Source organism: Canis lupus, chromosome 8 (genome assembly GCF_003254725.2).
Source record: "Canis lupus dingo isolate Sandy chromosome 8, ASM325472v2, whole genome shotgun sequence".
In the NCBI taxonomy this organism is placed as follows: Eukaryota; Metazoa; Chordata; class Mammalia; order Carnivora; family Canidae; genus Canis; species Canis lupus.
In genome coordinates this window covers 60,573,885-60,588,511 of record NC_064250.1, presented here as the reverse complement: position 1 = coordinate 60,588,511, position 14,627 = coordinate 60,573,885, and the positions used below count along the sequence as shown (strand labels likewise).

Genomic DNA, 14,627 nt, shown 5'->3' with positions numbered 1-14,627 from the left:
TTTGTCTATTCATCCATTGATGGACACTTGGGTTGCTTCCACTTTTTGCCTGTTGTGAATAGTGCCACTATAAACAAGGGTGTACAAGTATGTCTTTGAGTTCTTTCGGTTCTTTTTGTGTGTATCGAGAAGAGGAACTACTGGATCATATGGTTAATTCTATGTGTAATTTTTTTTGAGGAACCACCCTACTGTTTTCCATAGTGACTGCACCATTTTAAGGGCATGTTTCCAGTTATTTGACTCTTCCTGGATGTGGCTTGCTTTTCCTCTGTGAGTTTTACAAATGCCTCCTCCTTTCTGCTCAGCTTTGTCCTTTGAACCAAACTGAGTGAAATCTGGCCCTACAGATAGGTTTGGGTTAACCTGGCTGGATGGGCCACACCTGCAGTCAGGCTGTGGCTCTCTCCCATCCACCTTTAGAAAGTTTATCCCATTGGTGAATCCCTCCCCCTACCCCATTCCAGGCAGATGTCCTCTGGGGAGTCCCAGGCAGCTCTGAAGATTAAGCTAGAACCAAACTGGCCCTAGACTTGTAGCTCTTAGAACAGCTGCTCAGCTTCCCTCAACTCCACCATTTTAATTGTGATTAGTAAGTTCATTTGCATCTAAAAGGAGTCGTTTTCTTATCAGCACCATTGAGTTGGGAACCAGTGTGCTCCATTTATATAGAGTGGCCTATTTTAACCAGGCCCATTAAGCAGTAAAAGTAAATGTGGGTGTTTTACAAATGCAAATATATCATGCAAATAATGTACTTTATGCTGAATGATGCCTTGGTTTTCATATGTAAAATTAGAAACTGTGTGGCACGGAGATAATGATAAACACCTTTGCATCTGTTCATAAAATGTATCATGAGCTGGATGCATCTAAAATCATAGCTGGGGTTTCAAGCAGCATTTCTTCAGTGGACCCAAACGTGCATTCCATATTATCAGAAATATACATGTACTTATCTAGTTATTTATATATTCCTAAGTAATCAAGAAATCACAGAAAAGAGTAATCTAAATTGCCTAACCTATTACTTAACCATCAGTGATGAGATTTATCATTTCGTTTCCATTTTTAAAGATTTTTAAGTTTTTTATCTGAAATGATGACAGAGAAGGAATGTTACTATACAGGCTAGTTCCTTGCTAAGAGACTTAATTCTGTTTCAGAGATTTTTTTTTTTTTAATCCTTAGTGTTTGAAGTAATTCTGAGGTAGCGTTTCTGCTGTTTTATAAAATCACTTAGTAGAGTAAGGACGCCCATCTTGTGTGTGCAGCAACCTTGGCCACGTTCTAGGAGGGAAGTCACCTTTGGTCTCTGCCCACATGGCATTTCTGCTCTTTGGAAGTCAAGACACAGACCTATGGAAAGTGAATTAAAGGTGTAAGAAGTCATCAGATCAGACAACATTGCAGAGTAGGATCAGTTCCCAAGGTCGTAATTACTAAACCAGTTCAGCGGAGGGGAGAGGTCCCAGGGTTAGGAGTGGCCGGGAGCATCCGTTCTCCTTGGGACCTGGGATTTGAGTTGTGAAATGCTGGACAGATGGCACCTCAACAGGCAGAGAGAACACAGGAACCGGGGCATTTCAGGCAGAGGGGAACAGCACTATGGGGTCCACATGTGCTCCAGAGACCCTGTCAGGGTTGCATCCTGGGTAACAAGGAGAACACTCTGGGGAAGACTATCGAGACTTCCGAGGGCAGGGAACCTGTTGGCTTTGACTCTGCCCTACAAACTATTGGTTTTCCCCACATTTTTGTAATCACCAAACTCTTCAAATGAGAAATTATGTAGGAACTCAATACATAAGGCACAAGAAAGAATCACTGCTTTGTTGACACTGGCTCAGGACCACACCAAGACACCCACCCCCAGCCCCACCAGAGGCAGCACCAGGGGCAGCTCCTGGGGGTTTCCTGAGGAGCAGTTTGCAAAGCAAGGGCACAGCAAATGGAGATGCCCATGCTGGGCTGTGCTTGAAGAAGGCTACTAAGGGTCTTAGGCAGGGAGCCCTCAGGTCAGGGGAGATTTGTTAAGGCACCGGTAAGAACACCCGCATATAGGTTGACGCTGTTGATCCTTAGAAAGAAAGTCTGGGCAGCACTGGGTGACCGCAGACAGGAGTGTGGGAGAGGCAGGTGTTGGACACTCCCAAATTTTGAACTTGAGAATTTTACAGGTGATCACTGAAGGATGAGTGATTTTTTTTTCCCCTGCTTTGTTTTTGTGAGGAATGCTGAGTTACATTGTAAACTTCTATTCCCTCAACAAATACTTGATAGGTGGTAGCCAAGTTCCAAGCACTGCAGTAGGTGGCAGAGATTTAAGGAAGGAAAAGACAAAGGTGTCTAGGTGTTGTGGAGAGTGAGTGCACCATGTGAGAAGAGAGACCGCCGTGGACACTGTTAGGGTTTGAGTGTCCCCTCCCCCCCCCAGATACCTATGTCGATGTCCTAACACCTAGTACCTTAGACTATGACCTGATGTGGAAATAAGGTCATTGTAGGTGTAACTAGTTACAGTTAGATCACACTGCCCTAGGGTGGGCTCCTAAGCCAGTATGAAAAGGGGAGATTTGGACACAGACAAGTACACACCAGGCCGTGTAAACATGAAGGTAGAGACAGGGTGTTGCATGCAAACGCCAAGGAAAACCAAAGATTGCCATCAAATCCAGAAACTCCGGAAGAGCCATGGAACTGATTCTCACGTATAGCCCTTAGATGGATCCAACGTTGACCTTGGACTTACAGCCTCCAGGACTGTGAGACAAGAAATTTCTCAACTCAACTGCCACTCAACTATGGTAGTTTGTTGTGGCAGCCCTAGGGGACTCAGAGACCATGAGAGACCCGGGGCAGTGAGGAAATGCCCGTGGGGACCATCGCCAGGGGAGGCAGAGGCGGGAAGCCTGACCCTTCGTTGACAGGATCGGTGGGGCGGGAGCTGAGGATCATGTCAGGGCGCAGCCAGAGGTACATTCCAGAGGCGACCGCCAAGGTCAGCTGGAGATACAGAATTGGAAAAGCCGGGTTTCCCGTGGTTCCATAAACTCTTCCAGGAAAGGAGTAGGAGGTGGGAAGAGCGAGGGCTGACATTCTCGGAACGCGCATCGTTGCGGGGCCGAGGCTGGGCGGAGAGCTGGCAGGGTGCGTGGAAAGGAGGGGAGGACGACGAGAACCGGGCTAGGAGGGTGGGTGTTCTGAGATTAAAATTGGAAAGGATTCTAAGGGGTCACGTCGGAAGTCAGGGAATTTATGTCAGCCGGAGCGTAAAGGCAAGCCTCTGGCGAGTTCCTGGAGGAGGGCAGGAGGCCGCAGGCGCAAGGGCCCTCTGCCCTGAACGGCCGGGGGACCGGGAGGCCCCTGCTGACGTCCACGCGAGGGGCCTGCGGCCAGTCCCCGGAGGCAGCCAGGCGACGGGGTGGAGGCCAGGCCGGCTCGGGGGCCCTGCTCGTGCGTGGTGGGGCTCTGGGAGCTGCTCGTCGGGGTTTGGAAATGGACGAGATGAGAGAAGTGCTGAGCCCTCTGGAGGGAGGGGCCGGGGGAGACTCGGAGGAGTGCGGGGGGCAGTGGAGGGAGCATAGGCCCCAGAGGCCACTCTGAGAGGAAGCAGGTACAGGCGCAGGTGGAGGTAACGGAGGGCGAACGAGCTTCTGCCGAATGGCCTTGGTTTGGGAAAAGAGGAGGTGATGTTGCCGGATGGAGACGTGGAGGGAAAGGTTTGGGATTTGGCAAGTGGTTGATGGTTGGGGCCGGCCTAGTCGGGCAGCCGGGCCAGTGGGTGCGGGCGGTGTCTGGAGACATCTGTAGTTGTGACGCAGGGGAGGGGTTGCCGCGGGACCCCGCGGGTAGAGGCTGGGGAGGCTGCCGGACACCCTCCGAGGCCCAGGGCAAGCCCCCGTGACAAAGAATTCTCTGGCCCCAACGGTCAGTAGTGCCGAGGTTATTAAGAAACCCTGCCACACGGGTCAACAGAAGTTCACGGACATGCCCAAGGAGGGAAGCCTAAACTCCAGGCTGTGCTTGGGGGACCGTTTTTGAAACACTGATTCATTTAAAATAACACAGGAGCTCGTGCCCCACAACAGCCACCCGCCTCTGTCTGGTTCTCACAGGCCTTTCAGCCCCCAACACATCCGGGGTCTTGGCCGTGATGGGCCCCCAAGAGCTCTTTATAGGGCGATCCATTTGCAGTCTCTATAGTTTTTCTTACTTGGCTGAGGTAACAAAGTAACTGCATTTCTTACCACGGTCTGTGTTTTGCCCTCAGGGTGATCTTGCCTGGCTCTCAGTTCTGGCTCTTGTGGTCCCGGATCATTTTCGTCTATACGTTTTAGTAATGCCTTCTCGAGAATCCACCTGTCCTGGTCTGTTTCCACCAGACCTTGGAAGGTCACTATGGGCAGCTGTGCTCGCCAGTTTGGATCTCTGCAGGATTCTAGTCAGAGTTATCTCTTTATTTTATTTTATTATTTTTTAAAGATTTTATTTATTTGAGAAAGAGAGAGCATGCACACAGGCCTATGAGCAAGGGGAGGGGCAGAGGGAGAGGGAGAAGAAACGAATCCCAGGCAGGCTCCTTGCTGAGCGGGGAGCCCAACTCGGGGCTCGATCTCATGACCCTGAGATCATGACTGAGCCGAAACTGAGAGTCAGACACTTAACTGACAGCCACCCAGGCGCCCAGGGTTCTCTCTTTTTTGTTCTTAGCTTTCTTTAAAGGAGGTGGCCTCTGTGAAGCTGCTTCTTGCAGCCTGTTGATTTTTATAAACTGTTCGTGGCTGCCCGGGACTGGAACATTCACGATGAGATGACTTCCAAGCATCTGGGAAGAAAAGAGGAGGATGAAGGCGGGGCTGCCGTGCCCATCACAGGAATAGAGAGCCAAACTGGGGGATGGCACAGGGTGTAGAGGAAGTGCTGGCACCAGGCACAGGGTCCTAGTCATCAGGATCACCAGGGGGTTCTCACAGTTTGCCCGTGTCCCTTTGATGTGCGTTTTCATGTCTCATCCCCCGAGCTCCGGCTGCTGTCATTGTCCCCGTGCCGTTGACACGTGGCCAAGTGAAAAGCCACTCAGGCGGTGTTTTGCACAAACTCCAGTGTCCACATCTTGTGCTGTCCCCGCCACATCTCAGTTGGGACCAGGGGGCCACTGGAGATGCCCTTGAAATGTCGTCATGCCCTGTTTTATTTGGAAGGTCATAAAAGTATCAAGAATGGCCCCAACCAAGGATGCTGAACTTTGAGCTCTTTCAGGGTGCTTCTCAAATTAGGAGTGATATTTTGCAAAACTTTATACCTTCTTACTTGCCTCTCTCAGTCCAGCCTGCTCTGATGCCTTCATGCCAAACCTCAGTGACTGGCCTCCTTCCCCCAGGGAGGTTGTGTCAGTGTGTGGTGTCAGTCACATTTGTTTTTCTGTTATTTCCTGGTGATGAATACACAGACTTAAAACAATAGAATTTCAGATATTTGGGGGGAGGGATTCCCCTGCTATCACAAGTGCTTTGAGTGTTTTATTTTGGGGTGAACACAGTCTGGTGGTAGATGTCCAAGCATTGCCTTCACCCTCTGTTTCCGGGGCTAAGACTATGACAGGAGGCTGTTCAGTTGCCTACAAAGTATCCGTCAAGCCCTGGCCTCTGTAAATACTAGATTTGGATAGACTGGTTCTCACTATATCCTTTTTCTTTTCCTTTTCCTTGTTCAGGCTTTCTGCTTTCTTAAGTGTGTTGTGGACCATTCTAGAAGAGATGCTAATTGTCCCTTCAGAGACACAGCACATAGGTTGGTCCTTCACTGACCAAAACTCTTTAGACTTTGATTTATTTCTTAGAGTCTTTCTTGCACATGTTCCTTCACTCATGCACTCTCTTCCCCTCTGTCTCTCGTTTTACATTTTAAAAAATGTAATTGTGGTAAAAATATATTTAGCATTAAATATTAACCATCTTAAGTATTTTTTGGGGGGGGTGTATGTACACTTGCATTGATGTGTAACCAGTCTCTGGAACTCTATCTTAGAAAACCTGAGTACCCATTAAACAACTCTTACCCCTCCCCTCCGCCCCTGGCAACCTCCATTCTCCTTTCTGTTTTTGTGAATTTTGACCACTAGAGTCTAGCACAGTATTTGTCCCTTTGTCTCCGGCTTATTTCACTTAGTATAATGTCCTCAAGGTGCACTCATGTTGTAGCATCCTGTACTCTCTTTTAGATACCCCGGTTCACATTCCAGACCTGAGTTCTTAGAGAAAAGTACCTTTTTTTTTTTTTTTTAAGTACTTAGAAAAAAAAGTACATTTCTTATTCTGCTTTTCATTAGACTCACAGAAGGTCCAGGCCTGTGTATGGATCTTGGCAGAAGCTCCCAGGGTCTTGGTCACAGTCTGTCTGGTTCTCACAATGATGAAAGCTCATGAGTGAAGGGGAAAAACCATGACAGGATGCATCTTTATGCCAAGAGCCACCTTCGGGCTGTATGACCTGTTGGCTCAATGGGTGTCCCCTTGGGAGTTCCAAGTAATGCAGCTTCGAGGGTCCAGCCCAGGAAGCGACTGGGGGCTGAGATCTGCAAACGCTGGGTATGCTGTTCGAGATGGTATCATTCCTCCCTTGAGATTTTTGCTGGCTTAGCTCTAGTTCCAATGATCAGCCCAGAGCTGTGGGCTCAAATGCCAGTTTGCAAACTGGTTTTCTGGCAGACAGAGCCCTCTTACCCTGTTGGTCAGCTTCCTTTGTCCTGAGTGGGTCTGCCATCTAGTGCTGAAGGTCACGGAATTTTGTTAAAGCGTTGAGATGAAACATTTGTGACGCCTGAATTGTGCTGTTTCTGCTAATTATGAGCCCATGTGTCTGTCTTTCACATGTGATAAGCCTGATTGCTTTTTCTAGCCTGGGATTTTTGCCTTGAGATTCTTCTTGTTTGCTTGCTTCACGTTTTTATTTAAATTCTAGTTAGTTGTTACGGAGTATAATATTAATTTCAGGTGTAGAATTTAGTGATTCATCAGTTGCATTGAACACCCAGTGCTTATCCCAGGTGCCCTACTTGATGCCTGTCACCCATTGACCCCATCCCCCCACCCATCTCTCCTCCAGTGACCCTCAGTATGTTCTCTCTAGTTAAGAGTCTGTTTTACAGTTTGCCCCCCCTCTTCCCACCCATACTCATCTGTTTTATTTCTTAAATTCCACATATGAATGAACTCCTATGATCCTTATCTTTTTCTGACTGATTTATTTCTCTTAGCATAATACACTCTAGCCCCGTCTGCATCATTGCAAATGGCAAGATTTCATTCTTTTTTATAGCTGAGATATATTCCGGTGTGTGTGTGTGTGTGTGTGTGTGTGTGTGTGTGTGTATACACCCCACATCTTCTTTATCCATTCATCAGTTGATGGACATTTGAGCTCTTTCCATAACTGGGCTATTGTTGATGATGCTGCTATAAACATCAGGGTGCATGTATCCCTTCTAATCCATATTTTTGTATCCTTTGGATAAATACCTAGTAGTGCAATTGCTGGATCATAGTTTTATTTTTAACTTTTTGAGGAACCTCTATGCTGTTCTCCAGAATGGCTGTACCAGTTTGCATTCACACCAACAGTGTAAGAGGGTTGCCCTTTTCCTGCATCCTTGCCAACACCTGTTGTTTCCTGTGTTGATGATTTTAGCCATTTACCTTGAGATTCTTTGTGAAATACCATCCGCAGCTTCCTTCCATGGAGAAGGATAGACAAGAGTTCAGTGCCAACAGACTGGAAGATGAGATGCGGTTGGGCCCACTGATGTGTACATTTTGGCACAGTGGGCTGGCGCTGGAAGCCCCTGCCTGGTCTTGGACTGATCATTTACCAGGCTTGTGATGCTTGGACAAGTCCCTTCACCTCTTGGGGCCTCCATCTCTTCAGATCCTCCTTCTGCCCTGCCCACTCACTGCATGGAGGATCCCATTGGAAAAATGTTGATTGTTGTACTTTGTAAATGGTAATTTGCTATCTCGGCATCCTACCCTGTGTGTGAGCACATGGGTGAGGTGATTAAAACCCACTCTGCTGGGTTTAAGGGGGCCCTGTTGGCCAGTTCTCATGGCGGTGACCACCTACAAGTCAACCAACACTTAAGTGATGGAGTGTAGAGAGCCGCCTACACCCACACTGCCCTCTTCATTTGCCACATGAACGAATGGTTTCCAAGGTGGCTCCAGCAACTCCTATGAAGACTTCAATTAGCTTCTTCTCTAAATTCCTATGGTTTATAAACACTATTTTGGTAATTTCATATAGTTTTTAAAAACCCAACTTTGAGCCTTAAAGGCCAACAAGCTGGGAATATGACCAGATGGAGGGCAGGGAAATCATGTTGCTGCCTCCCCAACTTGCAACCACTTGAGCTGTATCCACTGGCCTTTCTGTATTCATTTATGTCTCTTTAAACACAGTCACAGGAGGTTGGTGCTAGGTGAATTCCTAGAGGCCATAAAATATGGCTTTTAGTATTTCCCCTGTGTCCCTCTCAACCCCAGGGATGGTTCTCAATAGGTACTTAATGAATCCTTGAGTCCCCTAACAATTAGAAATAGCCATTTCGAGGGACCATCCAAGAGAAGCCTGCAGACTATCTGGCCAATGACCTCCAAAGCTTTGCAATTAGCCTGATAGGGAACAGCTTAACTTGAGCTCATAAGAGACCGTAGGTGAATTCATCACTGACAGTGGGCCCGGGTAAGAGCAAGTGGGTGGGCCAGCCCAAACCTCTCTCCACGACTGGAAGTATCCATTATGTGGGCACTGCGACAGAAGGACCAGAATAGTGATCAGTGACTTAGGTACATTAAAAGGATGTTGTAGAAATTGCCGAGTAGATTTCTATCATGCAGAGAATTTTCCTTATCTTAAACCACTGGATTTACCTGACCTCAGTTCCCTACATTTACTCCATGCCTGGCGTCTGCTCAGCGTTCAGCCAAATCAAGGTCGGGATAAAGAGGAGATTTGGATGGAAGTAAGCTGGATATTCAGGTTCCTGCAGTAAGACTCAATTATTGAATTCTCTCAAAGCACCAACTCCTCTATAATGAAGTCCTCAGTTTTTAAATATCTTTAGAAATCAGGTGATGCAGGATTGGCAACAGCCAGCTTGCTGTTTCCTGCTTTCTTATAAAAATAAGATGGTAAAATCCCAGGGAGTTGGCAGGAAGTTGTTAAAAGATCATCTGGAGCATTTTAATGCACATTATTTTTCATGCATCTTTGAGCCTTAAAAGCCTCCATGGAATAGGACAGGAATCAGATGGAAGAGAAAATCCGCTTGCCGACATCCCGTGGCCCTGAAACCCCAGCCAGATCTGGTGCCCTGTGCAACCTGGCCACTTGGAGGCCACAACTACAGAGCTGAGAGGACTGCAGGAAAAGCTATAGCCTTGATGCGTTCTTCTTGCTTACTTTGAGTATAGGCAATCCCAAGCAAAATAAAACAAAAAGGTTCACTTATGTCAGGGCTCATAGTGTGTTTTCTAGCACATTTGGCATTATTTTGACATTTAACAGTATTTTTACATGCGATCACTCTTTTCTCTCTCCCCGTCTGCACCTCACCAATCATGTACCACGTCCCCATACCTGTTGTGCCATCTGTACCTGTCTAGTAATGGAACTTTGGTCAGCAGAACCTGTCACTGGCGTGTCTCCTTGTTAACGCTATCAATTGCTGTCCTGTCCTAGCAGAGGCCCTGGTTGACTGGCAAAGGGTTCAGATAGCCTGTTCTGTGTGCGCCTGCCCACCAAATTTACAACTCTGTTATCAGACCAACTTTAAATTTTTCTATTGTGATTGACAGCACCTTAGCCAGTATCACTTGCCATGGGCTGTCTTCGTAAAGGTAATCTATACTGCCTCTTGGGTTGGATATAGTAACATTTTTGACTAAGTGCTTTCTAACATTAACCTAAACCAATCCTTGATTTACTAGAACCCACTTCCCACTCCAAGGACATTTTTCTGAGACTGGCTTGGTTATGAAGTTTCTCACCTGGCATCTTGAAACAGTGAAAATGCTCCTCTCTATGTGTAGTAAAGTGTCTTTGTGTGTACTGATCGTACTTTCATGCCTCTCCTACTACCAGACAATGGGCAGTAGCACATCTACTAAATGTTTTTTATAGAATATGGAGTGCAACGTTTTAAGCAAAAACCTTAAAAACAGGATACAAAACAAGAGGATGGGGGAGGGAAGGAGTCAATCAAAGCCTTTTCTGCATATGCTGAGGGAAAAAGGCCCAGAAAAGGCAAGTTTGTGTTTATCACAGGCAGGTGTGCCACGTAGTAAATTCATAAAACTGGGAATAAGTTAGCAGCCACTCGTGAGTTCTAGGTTGTGATGGTGAACTATGTGACTTGGCCATTTCGTTTACCTGCAAATGACTTCAGTGCCCAAGAAGGTAAAGGGTCAGGACAGGAAGCAGGATACCCACACAGGTAGGGTCTGTGCTGTAAAACACGAAGCCCATTCCCCTTAAAACGAGCCTTGTGGTTTTTAAAGACGTGTTTTCGGAGGGCATAGATAATGTGTGATTGGGAAGGCGTGTGGAGGCCTTCTGAGTGGCATGTTTGGAGAGCTGGCTGTGCTAAGTGCAGGGAGTGAGCGTAGACGAGCTGTGCTGACACTGATGTCTCTTCTGTTTCAGCACATCAGGTCCACCCATCTGGCCGGGCAGTACCTTCTTCAAGAGAAATGGAGCCCTTCTGCAAGGTAGGTCTCTAGGAGCCCCCCACCCCCACCCCACCCCCTGGCCCTGTGCCCTTGTGCTGGATAGCACGCAGGACAGCTCTGTCCTCTTTAGCAGTGGGCACTGTCTGGAGAAGTGTGGCTGTTGTGGGTTGGGGCCGTTTGTCCAGTTCTCTTTATTTCTTCCTACTCACGCCTCCTGGTTGCCATGAACCGTGAATCTGAAACTGGGACTGGTTCTTCGATTTGCCACCACTGATCGTATCTCAGACGTGTTAGGCTGGCTTTGGTGGAACTAGAATGATGTAGCAGTTAGGATATGACAGTAGCATCAGCCGAGCTGGAAAGCTGGTGAAAACAAACACCGTGATCTGTTTGGGGTGCTCTGGCACTTTGGTTATTGTGGTGGTCCACTTATTCCTTGCTGTCCCCTAGCTGTCTGCATGTGCCTGGAGGATTGGCTGTGGTTTGTTCCCCAGACTGGGACTTCAGTCACCCCTCTACTGTTCCCCATGAGTGGCCTTTGCAAGGGGGACAGCCTTCCTATTGTCCAGCCCACCCTTTGCTGCTTTGCTGTCCTATCCAACATGCTCAAGGATTTCCAACAGCCTTTCATCTCTATTTTAGCTATTAAGTTTCTTTTGAAATGACTGAATAATGTGAAAGAGGAGTAAATGGTTAAAAGTAGTCATGAGGTGCCTTCTAGATAACTTCTGGATTAGAAGATCTGCTATGCAGATAAGCTGGAATTGGTGGGCTTCAGCTCCCTGTCCCCATCCATCGGTCGGCTAGGTGTCAGAGTGGCACAACTGGCCTGCAGCAGGTGGGTCTGGGTGCACCAAGAGCTTTAGAACTGGACTGGGCGTATAGTGTGGAGTGGTCCGTGCATTTAGGTTGGCTTAGAGCTGGTAAGCCTTTTTTCCTGAGAAGCACATGCCGAGGGCCGGCCAGGTATGTGAAAGAATGAATATAAATGTGGCTGAGCAAAGGGACATTTATCTTCAGGTTTCCTGAGCGGCTCAAAGAGGTGGCATCACATTTTTGTTGTTTTATAGGCCATGCGATTACATACTGTCTTTTTAATAGCCCGTGAAATCGGGAACCGAAGGATTTCCTTGCCTTTTTGCTTGGTCCAGGTGCAATTTAGGCAGGCAGGTCTGACCAATTCTCATTTTAATGACCATTATAGATATCCTAAATATTTAAGGGAGAAAGGAAACTCCCTCTACTCTCAAAGATTAATACATAATTTAAAAAAATCTGTTCTCCCTTCAGATAGCGTAAATGGAGACCAATTATGATGAGCCTTTGGGAGTTTTTTCAAGTGAATTTCAAAGTTATGTGCATATTTATTTTTCCTCTAGATCTGTAACAATGATATCATTCATGTTTGGATTATTTTCAGAGGAGAGATTTTATTTAGCGAGCACATTTTCTTACAGGATTTTTATTCATTAAGTTTCACATTAAGTAAGGTTTGCTCTTAGGATATTAGTTTCTGGTTGTTTCTCCGGGCAAAAGCATGAAGAAAACATCAATAAGGTTCTGAAATTGAGTGATTTCACTCTGAGATTCTATCTCATGGGTGTGGACCTTTTTTCCTTTCCTGATAGGGTTTAAAATTCTAATTATTCTGGGCGTTGCGAATCACATTATTACAGATTTCAGATGCTTATTCAATCCACATTCACTTCAGTGCAGCCCTCCTATTTTTTTTATTTTAATTAAATTAATTTTTTTGTACATGTGAAAATCCGAAGACTCTTGGTCAGAATGTGAGAGCGTGGGCAAGGCTTTGTTCATTTTTTTCCCTGCAGTATTTCCTTGCTGTACATGTGCTGTATCTGCAGTTAGAGTTCTCAAGACACTTTTATGGTACTAAGATTTTTCAAACCCATGTGCCTGTTACCCCTAATTAATATTTGTGTGTTCCTTCGGTGGTGGTACTGGTTCCACCAAGAAATTGCTAATGCCCATGAGCAAAAGTTTTATAATAAAAATATGGATATATAAAGAAGGGAGCCGCCCAGTCATACCAGTAGACAGTTTAGGTCAGACTCGAGTAGAAGAAAACATGCCTGATTTATACTCACTTTGTCATCTTTTTATACTTTACATTTTCAAAATGTGCAAATGGTCCTCCTTTTCCCCTGTGCCCAGCAGGAGGGCATCTCTCCCAGGTAGTTAGGCTAGGAAAGAACTCTGTGGGTAGGTCCCAACCACAGAGATCGGAACTGAAGGCAAGCAGGTGCCCTAAAGAACCCAGTTCCTAGAACCAGGATAAAAGGTGACCTAGAGGCCCAGAGACCTGCTGGCAAAGCCCAGCAATTGTGGGCCCCCCTTACAAGCAGAACCGGCCGAGCTGGTCTACAAGGGGGTCCTCGGGGAAAACCTGCTTTGTGCAGTGGCCCTGCCAGTTGAGCCCACATGCACAGAAGCTTGGCAGAGGAGCACATGTGTCCCGTTGTTTGGAGGAGGGAGGCCGATGTTTGTCAGGAGGGTGGGAGAGAAGGGACCTGTCTGTTCCTGGGAGCGCTGGCACTTGAACAAGACCTTGGAAGGTAGCTTGTGGGCATGTGGAAACAACCAAAGGCATGGCACAAATGGGTAACGGGAGTCTGTAGGCAGGGGAGGGCATGGCAATGGGGACGCCACCTGGTAGGTGTGGACAGGGAATGATTCGAGGTCACTTTGCAGCGACGACATCCCACGTTCTCGGCAAGATATGCCTCAGAGCACTGTGATGTCCAGAGAGGGGATGGAGGAAGTCAGACTCTGAAATCCATGAAACAATAGGACATGATGGTTACACATGGGAACCCATGGGTGTTGTCTAGTGGTTGTTGTGTTTATTAGCTATGGAGTGGAAACATGGTAGCGATTTTTTTCTTTTTCCCCCAGCATAAAACCAATTGCAAGAATTAACTGGAAGGAAGCACTTGAGGTTCTCCTTGAGTGTGGCCTCTGTATTTGGTTCTTGCAGAGTCACTGGCGAGAGGGCGTGCTGAATCATCTAGCAGTTTTGAGGATAATAGGGTAAGATTTGGTTTAGATTACACAGGCCTGGGTACTTAACATAATTGGTCATTTCATCAATTCACAGTATTTATTTTAAATGCCATTTAAGCTGCTCGAGACAATTTTAGGATGTTAGCAGTTTCGGGGACCAGAGAGTACTTTGGTTCTTGTACAATGGAAACCTAGCTGCGCGCCAAAAAGGGACAAACCCTTTGTTTAAAGGGGACCCAGGACAGGTCCAAATAGATGAGCGTGGCTTATTCGGGGCCCTGAAGGAGTGGCCAGCTGACAGGTGTCTCCAACTGTCCCCTCCTCATGGCTGTGTGTCTCTGTTACAGTCTCTGTGTGTTTGAAATACATTTTTAAAATGTTATCAATTAATAATATCTTATGTTTTTAATGAAAAGAGTAAGGAGTTTTATTTTTTTTTTCTTTTCTAAACACCCTTGTGCCTCCCCCCCCACACACACACACACATATACACACTAATTCCATTCACCCACCAAACTTAAAATTAGGTTACTGTATTTAAACATCACCCTTGGATGAGTTATTTTCATGAGTCACTGGTTACTAATTAAAGACACTCCTCACCCCTGGTCTGACCCTTCATCTGGTCCCTGAAGATCTCATCCCAGCACTACATATGTTGTTGCTGTTTTTTCCGCTCCCTGCCTTCTACTGAAAGTTCCTACAAGCTACCATCATCTTGGCTTCCACTTCTGGCCTTTTGGGCTTCGTAGGGCCGTGGGCCTCGGAGATCCCCATGCAGTTCCACTCAGAGAGCAGCCTCTGCCTCTCCCGTTCTGTGCCAGCTGACACACCACCACTGCCCCACCTCCAAGCACAGCTTTGTCATCCACCCAT

General features: G+C 46.8%; 1 protein-coding gene across 11 annotated transcripts in view; it reads left to right on the top strand.

Annotated features, from left to right (window-relative positions):
* Positions 1 to 14,627, top strand: part of FOXN3 (forkhead box N3) — a 393,350-nt gene that overhangs the window by 266,495 nt on the left and 112,228 nt on the right. For all 11 annotated transcript variants that reach the window (XM_049113398.1, XM_049113407.1, XM_049113406.1 and 8 more), the window contains one exon: positions 10,702 to 10,766. In XM_049113398.1, the coding sequence (XP_048969355.1) occupies positions 10,702 to 10,766 (65 nt within the window). The remainder of the gene's footprint in view (positions 1 to 10,701; positions 10,767 to 14,627) is intronic.